This window comes from Andrographis paniculata, unplaced genomic scaffold (genome assembly GCF_009805555.1).
Source record: "Andrographis paniculata isolate CXL003 unplaced genomic scaffold, ASM980555v1 Contig9END, whole genome shotgun sequence".
NCBI classification, from domain to species: Eukaryota; Viridiplantae; Streptophyta; class Magnoliopsida; order Lamiales; family Acanthaceae; genus Andrographis; species Andrographis paniculata.
Window position 1 is genome coordinate 5371733 of NW_026137639.1, and position 24912 is coordinate 5396644.

The 24912-nt window shown below is 40.4% G+C and overlaps 1 protein-coding gene across 3 annotated transcripts; it reads right to left on the minus strand.

The window, feature by feature from the left end:
• Window positions 1-2489: 2489 nt before the first annotated feature.
• LOC127244225 (VAN3-binding protein) lies at window positions 2490-4973 on the minus strand. Of its 3 annotated transcripts, XM_051264666.1 has the most exons (9): window positions 4932-4947; window positions 4554-4864; window positions 4338-4454; window positions 4188-4256; window positions 3730-4090; window positions 3390-3563; window positions 3182-3231; window positions 3021-3078; window positions 2490-2888 (listed from the first exon to the last, which is right to left on the minus strand). In XM_051264666.1, the coding sequence occupies exons 2-9, from the start codon at window positions 4734-4736 to the stop codon at window positions 2659-2661; spliced, it is 1242 nt and encodes a 413-aa protein (XP_051120623.1). In that variant the 5' UTR covers window positions 4737-4864; window positions 4932-4947; the 3' UTR covers window positions 2490-2658. The 3 variants fall into 3 exon arrangements, with proteins under 3 accessions (XP_051120623.1, XP_051120622.1, XP_051120624.1); XM_051264665.1 differs by having other exon boundaries at window positions 4554-4973; XM_051264667.1 differs by having other exon boundaries at window positions 4338-4409; window positions 4554-4972.
• Between the last annotated feature and the right edge of the window lie 19939 nt (window positions 4974-24912).

Sequence of the window (24912 nt, forward strand, 5' to 3'; positions counted from 1 at the left end):
TTTTTTACGAGAAAACTTGAAAAATTTTATTTAGTTTTCGCTTATGTTGCAAAGTAAGATTCTTCGCTGATGCCTTTATTGCCTAGTTGGCTAAATATTTATAAACAAGATATTCGAGTTGAAATCCATTTTATTAGAATTTGTCTAATCGTATGTTGAGTATTTGGTCAAATAGTTAATTGGAACTATTTATCGAGTCTGATCACCTCGTTGATCATATGTAATGATAAGACGTAGCCTTTCACCTTTTTGTCTTGCAAACATGTGAGGGTATACCGATATTTTAGAATAACTAGCTAATTTGACCTAGACCCCGAATGGGCTAAGTCGTGGCATGGTGATGGCGAGTTTCCTTTTGGGTGATTCTGAGGTGCAGATCATTCATGATGAAATAGTCTTTAGACCGTCATCCGTGATGGAGGAACGTATTGTGTATAATCCCCTCTTGGTATGTTATATATGAAACTAGAGGGTTTAGCCGTTGTGCGCTATCACAAACTAATGAATAACTTGTCATATATGTACTTTGGGTCTCGAACCACCCTTATGTATCATTTGTGAAGTTCCTTGAGGGTTGTGATTCTATATTTGCTATGTGTATTTGTGTGAAGTGTTAAACAAAGTAATAAGGTTGGTAAACCGGGTTAAGCTGGCCCTAATTAAGGCCTAGTGGATTTTTTCTTTGTGATGTATTCATTACAATTATTTAAGAATAAAAGGAAGATATAAGAGACAATAAAAGACTTGTATGTGTGAGTTGTCATTATGTGATATGTGCATTGGCATGCGAGTCTTTGCATATATCGTATCAATTTACCTTTGAATTATTGTGCTTACTCAACTTTCGTATTGATCCTCTTTCTATAATTTTTTTTGTAGGTGACGGTGTTTCTGTTATGCCTAAATGATGTATCCACGTTGCATGATCCATTAGGGGAAAATAGAATTATCACGTCTAATAGGATGCTTATAAATTTACTACTAATGTTTTAAGAATGAATGTCTTTTGAACTAACTTCCGACTTATGTTTTGACTCGAACATTATTTAATTATATGATAAGCTGGTGTGTTATATATTTTAACTTCTATTTTAACTGTTGTGTTGGGTATCTTAGCCTTAACGCTACAACCTAAAACTCGTTGGTTAATGAATGACCCTTTTGGTATGGCGTGGCGGTTCTACTCGAGCTTGAGCCAACCAGGGCATTACAGATAGAGAATCTCATATTTAGGAGGCAGTCTTCCGGGAACATCCCGGATTACAAGGATGTACTTGAAAAAAACATGGCTTTCATACAATCTAATCTAACAGATACGTCTAAATAATAATCACCAAAACTAATTAATATTAATCAAAATATCTATTTAAAATATAACTTAGCAATAACAATAGTGAGTGAGCATCATCTTGAAGGAGAGGTATTTAATACCAAATCAAAAGTTTATATTTGTTAAAATATATTTAGAAGTAATATATTATATTTATGGTAGTTATTTTATTTAAGAGATTTGTAGGATTCTTGTCTTATTTAGACGATTTGTATATCACTATAAATATGTACGTATTCTAACATGGTATCAAAGCAAATTCTCTCCGGATATCTCCATGACCCGTTATATCCCGTATATATATTTATATTTTATTGATGTATTTGCTTCTATTCACGATCATGCTATCATTTTCATGCCGTCTACGTCTCTACTATTCGATTTCCATTGAAAGAGTTCTACTTTCAACTCTAATGCCGTTGAGAGTCCTGTTTCCGACTCTAACTCTATTGTGAGTGAGCGAGCCCTGTTTCCGGCTCTAGCTTTGTTGTGAGCGAAAGAGTCTTGTTTCCGACTCTATCTCTATTGTGAGCGAGCGAGTCCTGTTTCCGACTCTAGCTCTATAGAGTGAGAGAGTCGTGTTTTTGGCTCTTGTTCCGTTGTGAGCGAGCGAGTCCTGGTTCCAACTCTAACGGTGTTAAGAGTTCTGCTTCTGACTCTATCCAGTGGACCGCTACACTACTTTCAGTCAATCTTGGCGAATTCAAATTCGTACGTGGAAGATCTCGGCTATATCTTTTTCGGTCACTTTGTTCCATCATATCTTTGAGTTTGAGGAGAGCTGTTAAAATATATTTAGAAGTAATATATTATATTTATAGTAGTTATCTTATTTAAGAGATTCGTAGGATTCTTGTCTTATTTAGACGATTTGTATGTCACTATAAATGTGTACATATTCTTACTATTGAAATAAAAAATTTCACTTTCATATTCTAACAATATTTATTCTCCTCTCACACTCCCTGCACCTAGTGAGCAGTACTTTTCACCGTTCTCATGTGAGTTTCATGATGGTGAGTGGTCTTATGAGAAATATTTTTAGTGTAAGGAATAATTAAATCTGTATAAACTTTATATATATATAATTTATGAAGATGTGCTTTATTAACATATTGAAGCGAGTGGGTTTGAATGAGAAATGGTAGCTTGTTAGAGCCAAATAAAACCAGCACATAAACTATAATAACAATAGATTGTATCCATAGTAAATAATGTTATTCAAGTTCAATCATATGATACAAATCACCCGCATACATGGGAAGAAATAGGACTTTTAAGTATCAGACACAATACAATAGTATGATATCTTGGGCGGGTGGGTTGGTTCAAATTTTATAGAATTGTAGATCATACTTTGTAAATGTGGTAGAGAGCATAAGCATGTGGTTTATAGTAATTGACCACATCCTGTAGCGCTTGTAGTCACACATCATGTCCAGTTTAATCACGCCCTTGTTTGTTGTAAGTACAATGTAGTAACCGGTTTCGATCTCAGTTTCTCCAGCTGCTTCTGAGTCTTCTTTGTATAGCTCGGCATGCATGTCGAGGACAGTATCTATACAAGTTTCAATATATTATACTATTAAACATGTTTGCTCTTTGAACTTTATCAACTATATTAATATTAGCATGGAAATGGAGGGATGCTACTGTGAGAAGATAGAGATTTGTGGTGGGAAATTCTTACATTCCTTTTGTCTGGTGAAAGGATTCATCAAGTTGATTTTCTTCAGCTTTAGAACAACCTGTATTATTATTATATGGACATGATGTTGAGATGCTTGATTTATTTGGTGTTTGAAATGAAACAGAGCATTGTTTTCGGAAAAGGTTGAAAAGCATTCTTACCTTCCCTTCACTGGTAAGGGTGACTGTCACTTTCATCAGTAAGTTCCTTCCTGTTCCAATATAAATTATTAAATTGAAAAGAGGTTAAGCATGTGGGAAGTTGTCACTCAGTTGATTGATGTTAAACAAATAAACATTGCAGGACAAATTCGTGAGTACTGTTTTACTATGTTGGCGTTAATGTTAATCGATTATGATGATTCCATACCATCGGCTGTCTCAATATTGAGCTCTGCACCTTTCTCCAGAATCGATCTGCAGTTATCAAAGTCGAAATCAGGTTCAGGCTCGTTATTATCCTCTAGCGGCAGCACCGGAGAACTCCCGTTTAATCTGGTTTTGTATCCTGATCTGGCTTTCAGAGTATCGGCTCCTCTTATTGCTGCAACAAAATTGATTCGACTAATATAATTATTACTTAGGTGTGGTATTCACCTTGATACAATAACAACTAATATGATGCCTGTTACAAATAATAGTTGGATAATAATATTCATTGATTGATATATTTTAGAAAATTGGAGCAGAAGATTGATATGATAGCTTACAAGTTGCAGCAGAGGCTGTTAGTGTTACGATCTCACTAGCGCTAGTCCCAGTGATGGCCGAGCCTATTATAGTGCTGAGCTGTTCTCTTTTGGCTCCCATTGCCTCGGCCACCTTAGCACATTGTGCAGCCACTAAGGCAGCGGCAGAAGCGACGGCAGAGTCTTTGGTGGTGGTGTTCTTGCCACTATGCTGTGAATTTTCGGCTGCTATGGCTGCTAGGGCAGCTGCAACACCTGCAACAGATATTGCTGCATGTACTTGTGCCTTCTCTATCCTTTCATCCTCTTTTCTTTTCTGTTTTATTTCTTTCAGCCATTTCTTTATTGATACATGCTTAAATGGTGCAAGCTTCCATGGGATCTGAATTATTTTTAATTAATGTTATTAATACACTACTATCTTATATATGGTTAAAAGATTGATTAGCATATATATATATATATATACCAGAGCTTACCCATTTTTTCCTGAAGTAGCTACTGTAATTTACTTCTGGGTGCATTGCTTGTTGCATCCATATCCATGACTGAGGAGACAAAATTATGCAATGGGCATTGTTTGATTAAATGAAGAATATATATATATATATATATGTTTCTGTAGTTACCTTTAAATCGTTTGCTTTCCATGGAGGGACATACTTATTTCCATCGTCCATGTTTGCACTCTTATCCATCTTCTGCAAATTCATGTCTATGCTGTGTAAAAAATTGTTTTGTTTTTGCTATATGTATATATATAAATGTCCTTATGCATAGGTACACATGTGGTTCAAAATTAAACAAACTAACAAAGGGTAGAGATGGATAAGAAAGAAACTTACAGTAGAGGGTGGTGGTGTGTTCTTGATTGATTTGTTGTCCTGAACTACAATGGAGGAGTGTTGATGTGTGTCATCTTGGAAAGCATGAAGTGCAAAGTTACACCAGGCACTGGATAGAAAATCCATGCTCTCCGGATGTGCTTGAGAGAGCGTGCACTCGGGATCCATCTTCGCTAATGCCATCACATTAATTCACTACCTCTGCTGTTCCTCAACAAGGTGTAACTAATACATTTTTGCTTGCTCCTCTTCCACAATTATATTATGAATAGCAATAGCAGCATATGGCCCATAAAGTTATTGATCTGTAGCTGTATACTGACTGACTGAGTGATATAAAAAAAAACTCCTAAAATGAGGGGAACAAGAGAAGCCCACCTGCATCATTACATGAGGTTGGATCATCCCTCTCCCCTCCCGTGTGCTGCTGCTGCAATTATCTATATATATTTGCATGTGTGCTTTGAGATGGAACTAATTTCTTTATGTCATCTCACTTTAAATTAGGCTCTTTATTCTGAATTTATATATTATTCCAACTTCTATTCCATTTCAAACCTTCCTACAGTACTAATAATAATACTGCTGCTGTTGCTACAAATCATTACAATGATAATAATTCCGAATTATAAAGAAAATTCTTCTAGAGTGGGAACCGATACCTTACAGGCCATAGGCTTCTTTTAATTAAATTAAATATATGAAATTTAGCATAGAGGTCCCATTAACAATTGTTCATTTATTTGAGATAAGTAGATTTGATTTGCCTCAAAATAGTGAATGGGAAGCAACATTTGCTGGCCACTCACAAAGCACCGTGCATACTTAAATAACAATCTTGATGAGAGGAGATAAGATTGGTGTTTTATGGCCCTCATCTTTTGTAGCCTTTTAAATTTTGATTCCAGAAACTCTTGCTATATAAGCTCGAGCAAATATATTATATATATATATATATAACATAAATTAATGTCACAATAGCTGTCCGGGGCCATGCCTGTGATGGTGCATGAAACTAGATGATTGATAAAGATTTTGCATAATATACAATTATATATATATATACACTTGCAAATTTTATTTAGAGGGTGGAGATATTACAAATAGAGCGAAAACATTTTAAACCCATATAGGAGGAATACGCTGTCATAATCTTACATTAAGTTTTTAAAAAGCTTACATAGTAAGGCCTTGATTTATTGCATTTAATTTTTGGGGTTCGACAAATAAGTATGACACTTATTAGTAAAGTATAAGAAGACTTTTGGGATTCCATTAAGAAAATAAAAAGTAAAGGTGTCTGTATTAAAGTTGGGGGCATTGTATATTTGTTACGTACGAAATTTAGAATTAGGTTAAAAGCCCAAGGTAAAACGAGGAATGGGCCTGGCTATAGGGTTGATTGAGCTGGCTGAAGGACACCGTGAGGAAATCAAGGAAAATAAATTTATTTATTTATTTCTAAGAAAAATTCAGGACGGAAGGTCTTCAGGTCGAGAGGTCCGCAAGACGGAAAGACCTCAAGTCGGAAGGTCTTCAGGTCGGGAGGCCCTCAAGATGAAAGACCTCAAGTCGGACGGTCTTCAGGTCGGGAGATCCGCAAGACTGAAAGACCTCAAGTCGGAAGGTTTTCAGGTCGGGAGGTCCGCAAGACGGAAAGACCTCAAGTCGGAAGGTCTTCAGGTCGGGAGGCCCTCAAGATGAAAGACCTCAAGTCGGACGGTCTTCAGGTCGGGAGATCCGCAAGACGGAAAGACCTCAAGTCGGAAGGTCTTCCGGTCGGGAGGTCCGCAAGACGGAAAGACCTCAAGTCGGAAGGTTTTCAGGTCGGGAGGTCCGCAAGACGGGAAGACGATGAGTCGGAAGGTTTTCAAGTCGGGAGGTCCTCGAGACGGAAAGTCGTTGAGATGGGATATCCGCAGGTCGGGTAAACTGTAGGTCGGATAGAAGGAGGAGTCGGACAAACACGGAGGCCTTTGATCAAAGACAGGGGGCGGTTGATATGGAGGTCGGCCCAAGTGGGGTCGGGCGAAGAAGTAGGTCGGACGAAGGACGAAGTCGGGCCAAAAGAGCGGAAGGTCTGTGGTCGGCTCAAGGAGTGAAATATAGGGAATTTTGGTCTGCTGGGGACACGTGTCAGCATAAGAAAGGTTGGAAGACGGTTGAGAAGGAGACGTTGTAACCGTTCGGGTGACGGTTTTCAGTACGGTTTCCCAGGGAATATTTAAGGATTTGGATCATCATTTGGCAAGGTATCTTCAATCAACTTCAACAAAGCAAAGTCAGATTTGGGGATCACCACTTTAAATTTCAGTCTTTTATTTTCCAGTTTATTTTCTGTACCGTACAGTGTTTAGAGATTCCTAATCTCAGGCACTAATTAATCAAGTTTAAGGATATTTTCTATATCTTTGAATTTTACTTTATTTTTGTTGAAAAAAAATACATCAACAAATTGGCGACCACAGTGGGAGCAAGACAAAATTGCTCATTCCAATTCCGGCGATAATTTCATACGTCTTAGATCCGGCCGAATCATCGGAAGGGTCCATATGGCAGGGTCACAACCGCAAGCATCTTCGACACCGGTGGGAGAATCCGTTCCACCACCCATTGTGCCAAATGCCGGGGAAATCCCACAACCACCAACTGATTGGTGGTCTTATGTTCAACAAATGAACAACCAGCATACCTTGGTTATGCAGAATATGTTGCGTGAGCAACAAACGAACATGTTGCGTGAGCAACAGAGTCAGTTGCAGAACATGATAGATCAAGCATTGTCAAGGGTTAGTCTTCAACCCACTCAAACGCCACCAGGAGTGTCACCGTCCAGACCACAGGCAAATTTCGCAGGGCCATCATTCGTGGATAGTACATTCCCAAGTGCCACAAATCCCAACCGAATGGATCGGGGAAAAACTCCTTTGACTTTTCCCAACAATGTTCCACTGGGACCAAGGGTTACCAGTTCGCAGCCGAACAATACAAGGGAGGACAGGCCTGAAGGATATATACATGATCCGATTCATATTCCTGTGCAGGATCCGTTCCAGGTTCCTGATCATCAACGCTTTCATGTAGATCCTGATGAGATTGCACATATATTAAGGGATCAGTATGGATTAACTCCTCAGATGGCTAACCGCCCTGCATATCAAAGACCTTTCCCAGAAAGGATCATTCATGAACACCCTCTCCCAAGGAATTTTCGACCACCCGACTTTCATGCATTCTCAGGGGAGGACGGATCTTCCACCATAGAACATGTTGGTCGGTTCACAGCACAATTAGGAGAGGTTGGCAATAACCCTCTTTTTATAAGTTACAGCTGTTTGGTTTGTCTCTTACCAGAACGGCGTTTTCATGGTTTGTAAGTCTACCTCCTGGACAAATTCAGACATGGGAAGGATTGGAGATGGCATTTCACGCTAGATTCTTTAATCCTTTACCAGTTGTTTCTTTAACTGATTTACTTGAATTGAGACAGTATCCAGAAGAAACTGCTTCACAGTTTATAGAAAGGGTGCGATTGATGAAGGGACGATGTCCTACGGTAATCAGTGAGAAAGAGATGACCAATTTAGTGGTCCGGAATATGCATAATCGTTTAAGAAAGGCACTCACTGCCCTGGATGTTGAGGATTTGGCAAATCTTGCATCCAAGGCAGGACGTCTAGAGTCTTTGTTCAGAGAGGAAGATCAGCATAACAGGCGTAATAGAGGCCAACATATGGCGAGTATGGGAACAGAAACATGCGACTTTGATTTTAATCAGTCAGAAGAGATGGCAGCCGAAATCCTTTCTGGAAAACCGTATGTATGTCCTAAATTGAAGCCAGTACCAGGATCTGAAGGAACGGAGCAACCGACCTTTGATAGTTCGAAAGCTGATGAAATCTTTGATATCCTATTGACTGATGGGCAGATCCGTATTCCAAAGGGCCAAAGACTTGCCACTAAAGAAGAAATCAAAGGGAGACCATATTGTAAGTGGCATAATTCTTTCACACACACTACAAGTCAGTGTACTCATTTTAGGAAGGAAATTCAAAAAGCCATCAAGACAGGTCGGCTCAAATACATCACTTTAGGTGTAGACCAGCAACCATTTCCGAAAGTAACAACTGCAATGGTTGACATCCAACCAAGTTCGGAAACAAGGAAAAGTTCGGTCAATAGTGGACAAACAGGGGAGCAAACTCAGACAAGTCCCGGAAAAAAGAAAGGGAATCAGCCAAATAGCAGCCGACCGGAAGAACGACTCAAGGTTGTTGAAAGGCCAGTCGCTGAAAAATGGGACCGTCCAGACGGTTCTTTTAACGTGGAAGTGAAGGAAAAGGTTTTAGTGAGAGACCACCCGACCAGAAAAACGGGTTCAGTCGGGAACGATTGGGCTCGAAATAAAAAGCCTTTACCCGTTGATATAGATCCTCGTTTCCCAGGTATGAATCGTACACAGATTCGCAATGCCAAACGCAGGTATGCTGCAAAGTATGGGAAACGAGTTCCTGCAGTGCAACAAAGAACCGACGAACAAAATGCGGCCGACCACTTGACAGGAGATCAGTCCATTAGAGTCTTTACAGAACAAACGACCGACGAGCAGGGAGCGGCCATTCAGTCTCCAATAAGTCGGTCCAGTCGGGTCTGGTCAGGAAAGCAACCGAAGGACGGATTAGGAGCTTCCGACTATACCAAAAGAAGTTCGTCGGGACAGGGGAAAGGTAAAGGAATGGCAGATGAAATAATTAAAGGTTTTAGATGCCAACATTGTGAACGGATCAACATCAATCCATCTCTGGAAGAATTTCGTATTGAATCCTTGACGGTTCAATCTCGAAATGAGACGAAGGAAGAAGCAGAGGAAAATTCAAGATCTGTTAAATCTCGTCTGGGACCACGAATCCCTTGTCGAATGTCAGAGGTTAACCAGATGAGTGATGAACCGACGTGGGCGAGTCTGGTAGATGATACTATGGACGAACCTTTATGGGCATTCTTGGCAGATGGCGAATTAGAGGAAACAGAGTGGGCAAAGATTACAGATTCTGAGCCTCAGTCGGAAGCACCTTCAATTGTGTTTCCTCCTATTCCAGAGGGTGCGAACTCCCATTTGAAACCCCTGTATGTTAATGCTCACATTTGTGGGAAACCAATCACAAAGGTTTTCGTGGATAATGGAGCAGTCTTTAATGTTATGCCATTGAAGACTCTCAAGAAGCTAGGGAAAGGGATTCATGATCTGTCCCCTGTGGAATTCGAAATGACAAGTTTTACAGGGCAGCCGACCAAGCCTGAAGGTATGATGGTTGCCACAATTGAGGTCGGACCAAAGAAAATTTCCACTGTTTTCTTTATTGTGGACGCAGATACTACATACTCTCTTTTGCTGGGACGAGATTGGATTCATGCCTCTCAATGTGTGCCATCAACCTTGCACCAACAGTTAATGTTCTGGGAAGGAAATCAGGTCTTTAAAATGGAAGCGAATGACAACCCATTCGACGTAACAGAACAAGTGGAAGAGTCAGTGTTTTATTCTAGTCATTTGGCTCCGATGTCTCAGTTGTATATGGCCAGGGAATACCCAAACAAGGGTTATAAAGGCACTGGCCAGAACTCGATGTTCTATTAAAAGAACACCTTTATTGTATGGCTCATGATAAAGCCACACCCATTTCTGTATAAGTTGTTTGTTATGGAAGATACAACTTTAGAAGTATGTAGTTCTCTTATTAATAAGTTCTATTTAAAACAGTTATTACATAAAGTAGAAAATAATAAAGAGATTCTGGATGTTCACCTCCAAGAAGATGAACAATTTCGTTGGCCCGACTTATTAGAAAAAACAGAACCAACAGCTTCATCACAAGACCCGTTATTGGAGTTTAATTTAGGAACCGAATTGGTTCCAAAAGTGATCAGGTTAAGTGGTTATTTGTCTAAAGAGCAACAAACAATGATGCTTGAAGTTATTAGAAACAACATTGATTGTTTAGCGTGGGATTATTCAGAGATGCCTGGTTTGACAAGAAGTCTAATAGAGCATCGATTGCCCATCAAAGAAGGTTGTAAACCTTACAAACAACCTCCAAGGCGAATGAGTCCAGATCTGATGCCTCAAATCAAGGAAGAAATCCAAAAACTTCTCAAAGTGGGTTTCATTCAACCTTGCCGTTATGCGGAGTGGCTGGCTAATATTGTGCCAGTGGTCAAGAAAAATGGTAAGATAAGGATATGCATCGACTTCAGGGATTTGAATCTAGCTACCCCTAAGGACGAATACGTGATGCCTATGGCCGACATGCTGATAGATGCAGCAGCAGGGCATAAAATCCTTAGTCTGATGGATGGCTATGCAGGTTATAACCAAATATTCTTGGCAGAAGAAGACATTCCTAAGACAGCATTCAGATGCCCAGGGGCTTTGGGTATTTATGAATGGACAGTCATGCCATTCGGGTTAAAGAATGCAGGGGCAACTTACCAAAGAGCCATGAATTCAATCTTTCATGATTTAATTGGCAGATCTATGGAAGTGTATATTGATGATGTTATAGTTAAATCTGCCAGTTTTGACGAACATTTGAGAGATCTTGAAGAGGCATTTGAAAGAATGAAGAAGTACAAGTTGAAGATGAATCCAACCAAATGTGCTTTTGGAATATCAGCCGGGAGCTTTCTAGGATTCTTAGTTCATGAGAGAGGAATTGAAATTGATGCCAACAAGGCTAAAGCCATTCTTGATAGTCGGCCACCCAAGACGGTTACAGAAATCCAAAGTCTGTTGGGTAAGGTGAATTATTTGAGGCGTTTCATTTCTAATGCTGCTGGCAAGGTCAGACCCATTACTAAATTGTTGAAAGCTGGAAAAATTGCCTTTGAATGGGGTCCCGACCAACAAACGGCTTTAGATGCTATCAAGCAGGCATTGGTTCACCCTCCAGTCTTGATGCCTCCCAAACAAGGTCGGCCACTCAAACTTTATTTGGCAAATACATATGAAGTGGTTAGTTGTTTATTGGCGCAGGATGGTGATGACGGGAAGGAAAGGGCAATTTACTATCTCAGTAAAACCCTTACAGGACCAGAACTGAATTACACTATCCCAGAAAAAATGTGTTATTCATTGGTCTTCGCTTGCACTAAACTCGAGCATTATTTGCTGCCCAGAAGAGTTGAGGTCATATCAAAGGTGGATCTCATCAAATTGATTTTACAGAGACCTACTATGAAGGGCAGACTCATGAAATGGGCCATCAAATTGGCTCCTTTCGATCTTCACCATTCCCCACTGAGGGCAATTAAGGGACAAGCAGTAGCCGACTTCTTGGCAGAATTCTCACAAGTCGGGTATTCTCTTTGTGATAGTGTCCGACCATTTAGTTGTGCATCATATCCGGATAATCTACAGGTCGGATGTGTGCCTTATATAAGTACCAGAACATGGTTGATGTTCTTTGATGGTTCTACCTCTGGAAACAAATCGGGGGCAGGGGTCTTTTTGCAAGGACCTGATGGTCAAAAGATCAACTTACAACTACGATTGGAATCCATGACCCATAATTCGGCAGAATATGAAGCTTTAATTTTGGGTTTGGAGGCTTTAATTGCCAGGAAGGTCCAGTCTGTAATCATAAGGGGGGATTCTCAATTAGTAGTCAACCAGGTAAACAATCAATATGTGTGCAATTACCCTCATCTTCGCAGATATAGGGACATTGTGAGTCGGTTACTGACAAAAATCTCAGAAGTAATAATTGAGTTCATTCCGAGGGAAGAAAACCAACGTGCTGATGAATTGGCTCAAAGGGCATGTAAAGGAATTCTGGAGGATATGTGGTCGGAGGTCAAGTCGGGCATAGAAGGAAAGACAGACCCGATCTGCGAAGTTACGGTCGGGCAAGAGGATATCGGTCAGGAGTCCGATTGCGAGGTTACGGTCGGGCAAGAGGATATTGGACAGGAGCCCGACTGCGAAGTTACGAACGGGCAAGAGGATATTGGACAGGAGCCCGACTGTGAAGTTACGGTCGAGCAAGAGGCTGTCGGTCAGGAGCCCGATTGTGAAGTTATGATCGGGCAGGAGAGTGTCGGACAGGAGCCCGACTGCGAGCCTGTCGGGCAGGAGACGGTCGGTCAGGAGCCCGATTGCGAAGTTTTTATCGGACAGAAGTCCGATGGCGAAACAGTGTCCGATTGGAGAACGGAGCTTATCCTGTATTTACAGAATCCTGGTGCGAGTGTTTCAATTGCGATACGATTGAAGGCTTTACGTTTTCAATTGATAAATGGAATTTTGTACAAGAGATCATTTGAAGGTTTACTTTTGAAATGCTTGGGATCTGAAGAAGCTCTAGAAGTGATGACAGAAGTACATGGTGGGATATGTGGAGCTCATCGGGCAGGTCTCAATATGAGATGGGCCATTCATCGCTTGGGTTTTTTCTGGCCTAAGATTTTTGAGGATTGCATACAATTTGCAAAAGGCTGCCAGGAATGTCAGAGACATGGAAACTTAAATCATTTGCCAGTAACCGAATTACAATTCTTGGCAAAACCATGGCCTTTTAAATCGTGGGCTATGGATATTATTGGTAAGATACATCCTGCTTCATCGAAACATCACTGTTTCATATTGGTCGCGACTGATTACTTTACCAAATGGGTGGAAGCGGTTGCTTTGAAAAATGTGGATCAGAAAGAAGTGATAGACTTCGTTTTGCACCAAATTATTTACAGATATGGTATTCCTCAGTCTATAACAACCGACCAAGGCTTGGTCTTTACAGGGGAAAGGTTCTCTAATTTCTTGGCAGAATTCGGTGTTCGGTTACATCATTCTTCACCTTATTATCCCCAAGCCAATGGACAGGCGGAAGCAGCAAATAAGATTATCATTGGGATTATAAAGAAGATGATTGAAGGGAACCCAAGAAAGTGGCATTTGTTATTGTCTCAGGCTTTATGGGCACATAGAAATACCAGAAATACGGCCACAGGGTTCTCACCGTACCAACTTACGTTTGGCCAAGATGCTGTTTTACCAGCCGAAATTCGAGTATCATCCGGCCGAACAGAATTTACTGATAGTGATCTTACAAAGGAATACCAACAACTTATGTTGCAGCAGTTAGAAGATTTGGATGTTAACCGTCTCCATGCAATAGATCGAAGTGTGAAACAGAGTGAAATCAGAGCAAGGAGTTACGGAAAGAAAGTTCTTCACAGGACATTCCAAAAAGGAGACCTAGTCTGGAAGACCATTCTTCCTACATATAAGAAAACTGATCAATTGGGAAAGTGGTCACCGAATTGGGAAGGACCATACATTGTTCAAAAAGATATTGGAAATGGCGCGTTCATTATTGTAAATCATGAAGGTAGAAGAGTACATGATTGTATTAATGCCAAATATCTGAAGAGGTATTATCCTGCCTTTTCAGATAACAAAACTGCCTGAAACCACATATTATTCAGAACCCATTTTTGGGGGTTCGAACCTACTGGAAGGTTCATTTCTGTTAGTCATCGTGTAGTTGTGAGAAATTTTCTGTCTCTGAATCAGACTTTTCATCCCAGTGAGTGGATATTAGCTCTGGTTCTTCTTCAATAAGATCTTCCAAGTCTGGTCGGTACCTTTCCCATTGGCTTTGCATGTCATCTAGATCTTGGTGGGTACGTGCTTGCATGTCTGTTAGGGCTTGATGTTCACGGTCAACAATGGTACGCAATCTTGAAAAGACTTTTCGTTGATTGGAAAATATGTTATCCCAACCAAGGTCTGGAAGTATGGTTGCTGCATGATTTTCAATCATTTCCATGTGATGATGGAGATCAGGGATGCGAACTGCTTGATAGTTGGGATTGTTGATAGCCAAGGCGTTGCGAGATTCCAAAACTTCCCTCATCCGATTTGAATCTTCGGGAGTAGTGCAATATGGACGGATCGTCGGAGTTAGTACTTTCGAGGCTGAAAATGGACCTTCTGGAAGGGTTCCGTCGAAAGGAAGGGCAGGAATGTATTGATTCGCCATAGTTAGAATGTTTTGGGATTGTGATTCACACAGGCTTGTATTGCGAAGAAGGAATAAACCAGGAGTGTTGCAGTAACTGGTGTAGTTGCTAAGGGAGTTTCTCGAGAAGGTAGTGCTTTATGAACTTCCAAACATTTATTGGCGTTTGAAAGTCCCTTGGCGGCGGGCAAGTTGTTACGTACGAAATTTAGAATTAGGTTAAAAGCCCAAGGTAAAACGAGGAATGGGCCTGGCTATAGGGTTGATTGAGCTGGCTGAAGGACACCGTGAGGAAATCAAGGAAAATAAATTTATTTATTTATTTCTAAGAAAAATTCAGGACGGAAGGTCTTCAGGTCGAGAGGTCCGCAAGACGGAAAGACCTCAAGTCGGAAGGTCTTCAGGTCGGGAGGCCCTCAAGATGAAAGACCTCAAGTCGGACGGTCTTCAGGTCGGGAGATCCGCAAGACTGAAAGACCTCAAGTCGGAAGGTTTTCAGGTCGGGAGGTCCGCAAGACGGAAAGACCTCAAGTCGGAAGGTCTTCAGGTCGGGAGGCCCTCAAGATGAAAGACCTCAAGTCGGACGGTCTTCAGGTCGGGAGATCCGCAAGACGGAAAGACCTCAAGTCGGAAGGTCTTCCGGTCGGGAGGTCCGCAAGACGGAAAGACCTCAAGTCGGAAGGTTTTCAGGTCGGGAGGTCCGCAAGACGGGAAGACGATGAGTCGGAAGGTTTTCAAGTCGGGAGGTCCTCGAGACGGAAAGTCGTTGAGATGGGATATCCGCAGGTCGGGTAAACTGTAGGTCGGATAGAAGGAGGAGTCGGACAAACACGGAGGCCTTTGATCAAAGACAGGGGGCGGTTGATATGGAGGTCGGCCCAAGTGGGGTCGGGCGAAGAAGTAGGTCGGACGAAGGACGAAGTCGGGCCAAAAGAGCGGAAGGTCTGTGGTCGGCTCAAGGAGTGAAATATAGGGAATTTTGGTCTGCTGGGGACACGTGTCAGCATAAGAAAGGTTGGAAGACGGTTGAGAAGGAGACGTTGTAACCGTTCGGGTGACGGTTTTCAGTACGGTTTCCCAGGGAATATTTAAGGATTTGGATCATCATTTGGCAAGGTATCTTCAATCAACTTCAACAAAGCAAAGTCAGATTTGGGGATCACCACTTTAAATTTCAGTCTTTTATTTTCCAGTTTATTTTCTGTACCGTACAGTGTTTAGAGATTCCTAATCTCAGGCACTAATTAATCAAGTTTAAGGATATTTTCTATATCTTTGAATTTTACTTTATTTTTGTTGAAAAAAAATACATCAACAATATTTAATACCAAAGTGATTATTGATTACCATCTTGATTAACAAATTAAAGTAGGTTTAGCTTTATGAATGTAATGATGTTTAGCAAATGGGCAAAAGTGCTTTCCATCACCTTGGTGTAATTGCTACAACCAGGTTTTGGATTGGGCTTGCAAAGAAGATTAGCTTAAGTGATCTAACTTATGGTTAATTGTCCCTTTATGCTGGCACAAGAGTTACTCAACTGCACAATAAATTAAGACAAGTTTTGGAAAGCAAGTAAAATTTAATGTTGTAACCGAATTAGGTAGTGTTTATTCGATAACGTACGTATGCCATTAAACTATGAATTCGTATATATCGTAGAGTGCAGCAGTGTTCACAATCATTTGATTCTTTCAATTCAGACTGCATCATCATCATCATCATCATCATCATCATCATGATTATTATTATTATTATTATTATTATTATTACACGAACAACTACTCTCCCCTCCCCAACCAAAAAAAGAAAGAAGAAAAATCACATGGAAATTCACATCCTTCTATAGTACAAAGTCACTTAAACTTGATGGATTGATCAAAAACCAATTTCATTGATTCCAAGGTTTTGTTGTATTCGGAAATTCTTATATTTTTAATCATGCAATGGCTTGATGATATCGGTCGAAAAATGGTGAAGGGTTTTTTAGGTTATTCCAGAAAGCTTATAGGTCATATTTGTATATGCGGAAATAGAATTTAGCAAAAAATCTGCCCATGAAAATGAAAAAAAAAAAAAAAAAAGACTTCAAAAATATAATTGTATTAAAATTGAAAAGGAAACGCTCGAAAAATGCTTTTGGAATTGAAAGAAAGTTAGAGGAAAAGTGAATAAACTTGCATAAAAGTAAATTGCAAAGAATGTAAAATAGGAGAAAATAAAGATAAATATATAAAGATAAAGATGGAAATATTGTGTTGGTCGGGGACCTCTTTTTCATCACCGGTCTTCTTCTTTTATAGCCTTTCCAAGCATGGTAAACCCACTTCCGTCAATGCTCATTATCGCTCTCATTTATTCAAGGATCATGGTTTTATATAACTCTATGTAACCAACGTAACTTTTTTACTCCTTAATGACCAATCATTTAGATGATATAATTTATCGATACCCTGTCCTCTTATGGGACAAATAATAGCTTAAAACCCCTCAAACATCATTAAATCTATCATTACTTTATTTTTTTAATTTAAATCTTTATAACCTTAACTTTTCAACCCTCATTTATATCTCACTCACCACTATGAATTATAAGGTCATTGAATGTCCATCATATAACCTCTTCATTCATTGTTTTGGATTATGGACCACTGCTTCATTCCCTACATGGGCTTCTTTGAATTTGGACTGCCCCACTTCTTTGGGCTTTTCCACCAAAACTATTTTATGAGCCCAACATATTACTCCTCTAAAAAAATAGGATAGAAATTAAATCTTAATCTCATCACATTTTTAGATGTGACACGACGCGGCCTGCTGCTACTCTGCTCAAGGCTTGGGGAAAACATCACATCAACTCAAATATTTTCACCTCTCCCATGTTCATACATATGACTCACCACTTTTGAAAACAATTGCCCATACAACCATTTGAAAAGCCATGCACCATATTTTTCTCGTTCTCTATCTTCTTTTAACCTCCACGTTTGTCCATGGCTTTCGGTAAATCACCCTCCCCAGGTGGAAATTCTCCATCCAGCAAATCAACTCCCAACCCGACGGTTTTTCTGGAAACTATCCACAGTCATCTGTCGATTCCAATAATGGGCGATCAGTCATCTCCTCTGAGGCTCCTTCCAACTGGTGGCCAAGAACTCCTACCTCTAGCGAAGGACGATGCCAGCGCTTATCCTCGAAGCAGGTAAATTCGCAATTTTTTCAGCCATGGCTGAAAATTGACCCTTTTCCTTCCAAGTTTTCTCATATTCATAGCAATTTCACTAGCTTCAGCACTTGGGTAGACATATTATATCCTTATGTTGGTCGTACGTGAAGGGATTTAGGAATTTATGATATGATAACGTTGTGTGCTCATCAACTCCCTCGCGATAGTAAACTTATTAGGGCTTTCCTTTGTTTTTGAGACTCTAGGCTAAATGCATTTGTTTTACGCTTCAATATCCTAAGCCCCATGGTCCCCGATGTGGCTGTTATATTGTAGTTGAGTAAGGAAAACCAATGTGTAGGGTTTTCAAGAATGGATTTATAAATTGGACTATGGATTGGTGTATAGTTCAATAGGCTTGTCAATGGCAGTAGGGTCTTAAATGGGTTTGGATATAGGCCCAGTAGTCAAGGCGTTATTAAGAAATGGGCTTTTCGGGAGAATCTGTGACCAAATGATCGGTGGATATAGAGGTCGGACAAGGAGGGGTCGGACGAAGGAAAGGGAGACAGTAGGCACTTAGGTCGGTTGGCATGAAGGTTGGACAAAGGGAAGTCGGGCAAAGAAAGATGAGGTGGCTGATACGGAGGTCGGACAAATGAAAGACTGGCAAAGGGAGACGGAGCAGTGAACATGCAGGTCGGAAGAAAAGCAGTCACTACTAAAAACATTGTTTTCTACTACGGCCGAAAAATCGTAATAAAAAGCTATTTTTCGTGCAATTTGCGTATTTGCTACGCCTTCGTTATGACTTTTTTCCGTAATGTGTACTCGTGTAACGAATGTTTTTTGCCACGCCATTTTTCGTAACTATTACTGTCGGTCAACGCTCCCTAATGCAGGGTTTTTGTTACGCTGTTTGTTACGAATTTCCTCAGGTAACCAAATGTCGATCCTTCCGCACGTGTGTCAGAGCTTTTAGTTACGATATTTGTTACAAAAGGTCGTCGCGTTAGAAAAACGTTCCTGTGATCGCCTGTCATATTTGGTTTTTGTTACGAATATTTGTAACGACATTGAACCCGCAATAAAAAATATACTTTCCTATAGTCATGGAACAACCTGAAACAACAAATATTCAAGGACCACTTTTTGTCATGGTATTTCATCCTTTTGTTATGCAGAAATAGCATGCTATGAAAAATAGTAGTTACACTGCAATTGAAATTGTGCGTAACAAAATGACCTGCTGTGATCTCTCCAATACCGAAAGAAATTCCGTACACACATAATGCTACAAACATCATCATTGGCAATACTTGCAAACATTAATTCATAGTAAAATCTGAATCCCAACATTAAGGCACATGGACAACACTGTTTTTACTGGACAATCTCCATACCTAACAACGAAGTAAAGCGGCCTATAAAACAAGCCTAGCAAGCACTACACAACAACATCCTGTTCCGCAAAACGGGCTTAACAGTTCAAACACCAAACGTAACAATAAGCAAGTACGGATACCCATCAATCCATAACCACATCTTTCACCACACGAATTAAAACTCCAATGGTCTATGCATCCATTCCACATATAGTTCACACAGCCTAAACACAATCCATCCAAAAACAGGTACGACATACATTCCATAAGACAAACGGGGCAACTAACAAGGGTGAATCGGTAGATACGTTTCAGGGGCGGCGCATGAGCTGCAATTGCCAACACAAAGATTAGTTTAAATCATATTTCTTATAAATTTTGGAAGCAATACAAGAAAGGTATGAAAGTAGATCCGTGCATCCTTGTAGTTCCACTCAATAGGATCTTCCCCAACAGCATCGCAAAGGGTAGTCGCCCCAGCAATGGTCGGCAAAATAAGGGGTGTGTCCGGGACTGAGGCGGATGTCACGAAGACATTGACCAGGGAAAGTGTGTCACCTACAGCATCCACAAGTGCAATTTTTGAGTATATTGAGCCGTATATATCAACAGACGTTCAAACTGTATGTATAACATGCCATAACACAAACATTAGAAGTGTAAAGCTTTGCAACTAGAACAATACGAGTATGTATATTCAGACATGTCATACAATACATGGTATTATATCCATGAATTAGGTACCAAAGCACATTATATCCTAATTTCCTATGTGATTGCAGTTCGATCTATAAACCAATTATCCTCCAATAAACAAATGTAAACCAGCAATATCATGTAGTATGAGGCCCGAACGGTCACAAAACCTACGATCCCTCACCGAGGCATATTAAAAGTTCCAAAAGAAACCTTAAAGACAATGGCACAAACCTGGCGCAGGGGGGCAGAGCAGAAGTCCCTCCGCAACAACATTTTTCTCACCGGTACAGAATAATAGAAGCACATGCGTGCCGACCTACAAAAAAACATTACAGATGAGTTGGAAACGTAGTAGACTATCAAGAGTAGCCTAAAATAGGCACTGCACTGATTACTAAGAAACTTCAGGGTTTGACGGAATCATACCGTCAGACCTGGCTCAGACACAGGCCTGGGACGCTCAGAGACTAAATCAATACGAGAAGTGCCCTATCATTTATGCACATATCATGGTAAATTCCCATATTAGCCATCCAAATCTCATGGGATACTCATACGAAATGTACAGATATTATGAATACTTACTGCCTGGCCAGTAACTGCTCCGGAGTTTCTGTGCATGAATGCATACACATCAGACTTGATAGTTTTGAAGACAGCCATCATTGCCTTCAACTCTGCAAGTCCACTCTGTATTTGTTCCCACCCTTGCTGGAATGCTACACTATCTGTTAAACTAGTTGTTTCGCTGCGGGGATAAGTTGAACTTGCCGCACTGTCGACCTTTAACCGCTTCTTAATCTTTCCCCCAAAGGCCCATCGGTACAAAGTCTCCCGAACAGAGGTAGTCCGCCCTTCAGGGGGAATCTTGTTTAGCTCATTCTGTAAATATGTCTACGAGAAAAGATTTAAGTGAGGCCGAACTCGCTTTTATTGTTAGAGAGGTACATAATGTCTGAATTGTAACTTAATTGGTACAATAAATTTATTATGCCAATATCTCCTCGGTTTCTTGGTCGTTCTTCCCCTTGCCTTGTGTCCGATTGGATATCCAAATCTCCAAATTTTCGGGGTCCTTCCCCTTCGCTTTGATCTACAGCAATACAAGGCCTTATGTCATTGCAAAACACAAGCAACTATGTTTTGAAGAATGTAGGGATGGAGCATAGCATGACTAATTACTTAAACATAATGAAAGGTACCTCATCGGCGAGAGTTGTGAAGGACTTTCGCTCAGTACGATGCGGAAAGCTTCTTTTCTGTACATTTGATGCATTTTTCTTGGATTGAAGCTACGTAAATAAGAATTATTTATTTCTCACCATAGGCTTGTGCAGATAAAACGTATATTAATTTGGTTGGTCGCTATTGCATACCTTCACCTTTTCGTCGCGCCAGTACTCAACCAACTTTGGCCACTGATCGGGCACGATCCTGCTTGAGGGAACCTTCTTCAATTCTTCCTCGTCGTCCTCGATCGGATTAAAGTAGGTTGATTTGATGTTGTATTTCCAATGCCTCCAGAGCTAATGGAACTCTCTTCCAATGTTGCTTCTCTTTTGCAGGAATATCAAGATGTGTTTCTTGATGAAGTAACCGGAGGATTACCACCTATTCGGGGCATTGAGTACCAGATGGATCTCATTCCGGGTGCATCAATCCCAAATCGTCCAGCTTACAAGGCAAATCCAGAGGAAGTCAAGGAAATACGTAAGCAAGTGGATGAGTTTCTTGACAAAGGCTGGATTCGCGAAAGCCTAAGCCCTTGTGCTTTACCGGTTCTTCTTGTCCCAAAGAAGGATGGTGGATAAGGGAATAATTCCATATTGATGCGAACTAATCCATACGCTCCCATTTTTAATAAGATTCCGGAGGATGTGTATCGATTGTCGAGCCGTAAATGCCATAACGGTAAAGTATCGACACCCTATCCCTCGTTTAGATGATATTCTAAATGAACTGCATGGGTCAAAATACTTTTCTAAAATTGATTTGAAAAGTGGATATCATCATATTAGAATGAGGGAAGGTGACAAATGGAAATTGCATTTAAAACTACATTCGGCTTATATGAGTGGTTAGTCATGCCTTTTGGCCTTACGAATGCTCCAAGTACGTTTATGCGGTTAATGAATCATGTATTACATACTTTCATAGGGAAGTTTGTTGTGGTTTACTTTGATGATATTCTCATTTATAGTAAATCAATGGAAGAACATGTAGAGCATATTCGTAGTGTTTTGGAAGTATTAAGAGCTGAAAAGCTTTATGCTAACCCTAAGAAGTGCGACTTTTGTGTCGAAAAAAGTATTTTTCTTGGTTTTGTTGTAGGTGCTGAAGGGATAAGTGTGGATGAAGCTAAAACACAAGCTATTCGGGATTGGCCAATACCTAAAACGATCAAGGAAGTTCGTAGTTTCCTTGGACTTGCAAGTTTTTACCGCCGCTTGTGCGAGATTTTAGCTCGATTGCAGCACCACTAACTGAGCTTACAAAGAAAGATAAACACTTTGATTGGGGAGTTTCTGAACAAGCATCTTTCAATTTGCTTAAGACAAAACTTACTAATGCTCATGTTTTAGCTCTACCGGATTTTACTAAGCCATTTGAATTGGAATGTGATGCCTCAGGAATTGGAATTTGAGCTGTTTTGATGCAAGAAAAGAAGCCGATTGCGTACTTCAGTGAGAAGCTGAGTGGGGCTGCCCTCAACTATTCGACGTATGACCGAGAATTGTACTCGTTGGTTCGTGCACTTCAAACATGGCAGCACTATTTGCGATCACAAGAATTCATTGTTCACACTGACCATGAATCATTAAAGCATTTAAAGAGTCCACAAAAGCTTGGCAAGCGGCATGCAAGATGGGTAGCATTCGTGGACACATTTCTTTACTCGATTCAGTACAAGAAAGGAAAGGAAAATGTTGTAGCTGATGCGCTATCAAGGAGGTACGGGTTGCTAACCTTGTTGGAATCTAAGCTTATGGGATTTGCATTCATAAAATATATTTATGTGAATGATGTTGATTTTTCTGATATCTTTGCAAAATGTGCTACGCATGGCTTTGGTGATTATTATTTGCACGATGGGTATTTGTTTCGTGTGAATCGTTTGTGTGTACCTAGGTGTTCACTTCGTGATGTGTTAGCGGTTGAGGTACATGAGGGAGGCTTAATGGGTCATTTTGGGCGTGATAAGACATTGAGTGCATTGCATGAATACTATTATTGGTCTAAAATGAAGCATGATGTGGAGTCTTATGTGAATAAATGTGTTGTTCGTAAGATTGCAAAGTCACATGCACAACCACACAGTCTATACACACCCTTACCTATTCCAGAAGCACCATGGACTGATATTTCAATGGATTTTGTTATGGAATTGCCTAGGTCTAGGAGAGGAAATGATTCGATTTTTGTCGTGGTTGATAGATTTTAAAAAATGGCACACTTCATTGCATGTAAGAAAACCAATGATGCATCTCATGTTGCAGATCTATTCTTTCATAATATTTTGAAATTGCATGGTGTCCCTAAGAAAATTGTGTCGGACAGGGATACAAAGTTTCTTAGTTACTTTTGGAAGACATTTTGGGCTAAATTGGGAACTAAGTTGCTATTTTCTACATCTCATCATTCCCAAACGGATGGTCAAACTGAAACAGTGAATAGAACCTTAGGGAACCTACTTCGTGTCTTGATAAAAAAGAATTGCAAAAGTTGGGAAGAATGTTTGCCTCACGCTGAATTTGCATATAATCGTACGTTGCATTCTTCGACACACATGTCTCATTTTGAGGTTGTTTATGGCTTTAACCCTCTAACACCTTTGGATATGTTACCATTGCCTAGCAATGAGTACTTTAATGGTGATGGCAGGAAACGGGCTGAATTTGTGAAGGAGATACATTCAAAGGTTCGGGATAACATTGCAAAGTCAAACGCTCGGTATGCTAAAAGTGCTAACAAAGGTCGTAAGCATGTAGTGTTCCAACCAGGCGATTGGGTGTGGTTGCACTTGTGAAAAAGTAGATTTCCCGAGAAACGGAAGTCTAAGCTGAGCCCAAGAGGAGACGGGCCTTTCCAAGTTGTGGAACGCATCAATGACAATGCCTATCGTATTGAGCTACCAGGTGAGTACCAAGTTCATATCACATTCAACGTTGCTGACTTAAGTCCTTTTGATGTAGGAGATGAACAGACTATGAAAATGGGGGACTCAATTTTTCAAGAAGGGGGGGATGACGAGGTCGTCAAAAGCGACGATGAACCTACACTACCACCAGGTCCGATACTCGAAACCGTGCCAAGAAGTTTCGAACTAATATTATGGCATTAATTCTATACTTGGAAGAGGAGAACATGCATAAAGTAGAAGCATGGAGGCCAATGGGAAGAGCGTTATCAACATTGGAGTGCATCCACCCTTGAAGACCACAATTTATAACACCCATGGGAGTTTCTACTCACATCATTACCCATGTGGGATAAGAGGTGTTTTATTTTATTTAATAAAGTGGGTCCCGTCAATCTAATTAATTGGACATCTCTTATTTACTTAATTAGTGGGATATAAATAATATATATTTTTGTCCCACATTGGTTGTAGAGTCTTTTTCCAAGCTAGCCTCCCCTATAAATAAGGCACTTGGCTTCGTTTGTTAGACACCTTGAAATTGATATCAACTAAAGTTTTTCTCTTTATTCCATTATATTGGAATTAGTGTGTGAGCGAGGGTTACCCTTGCATACGCGTATCATTCTCAAATCGGGTCCTTGGGTTGATTCCTTGGGTTCGTGGCTTCCGAAACCGACCGGAGTTTCTAGCCAAATTGTTCGAGTCTCCATTGGTTTAGAGGTGTTGGGTCTAGGCAACGCTTGGGTTCATATCCGATCGATTGACGAATCGGACACCGGTAATATCTTCTTCTTTCTTACTTAGTTTTTTATTTGAATTTAGTTTTAAGTTTCGGTTAGTATAGTTTAGTTACTTGGGCTGCGTCACGACCCGCGGACCATCCGACCTGTGGACTGTCCGACTTGCAGACTGTCCGACTTGCGGACCATCCGACTTGCGGACCATCCGA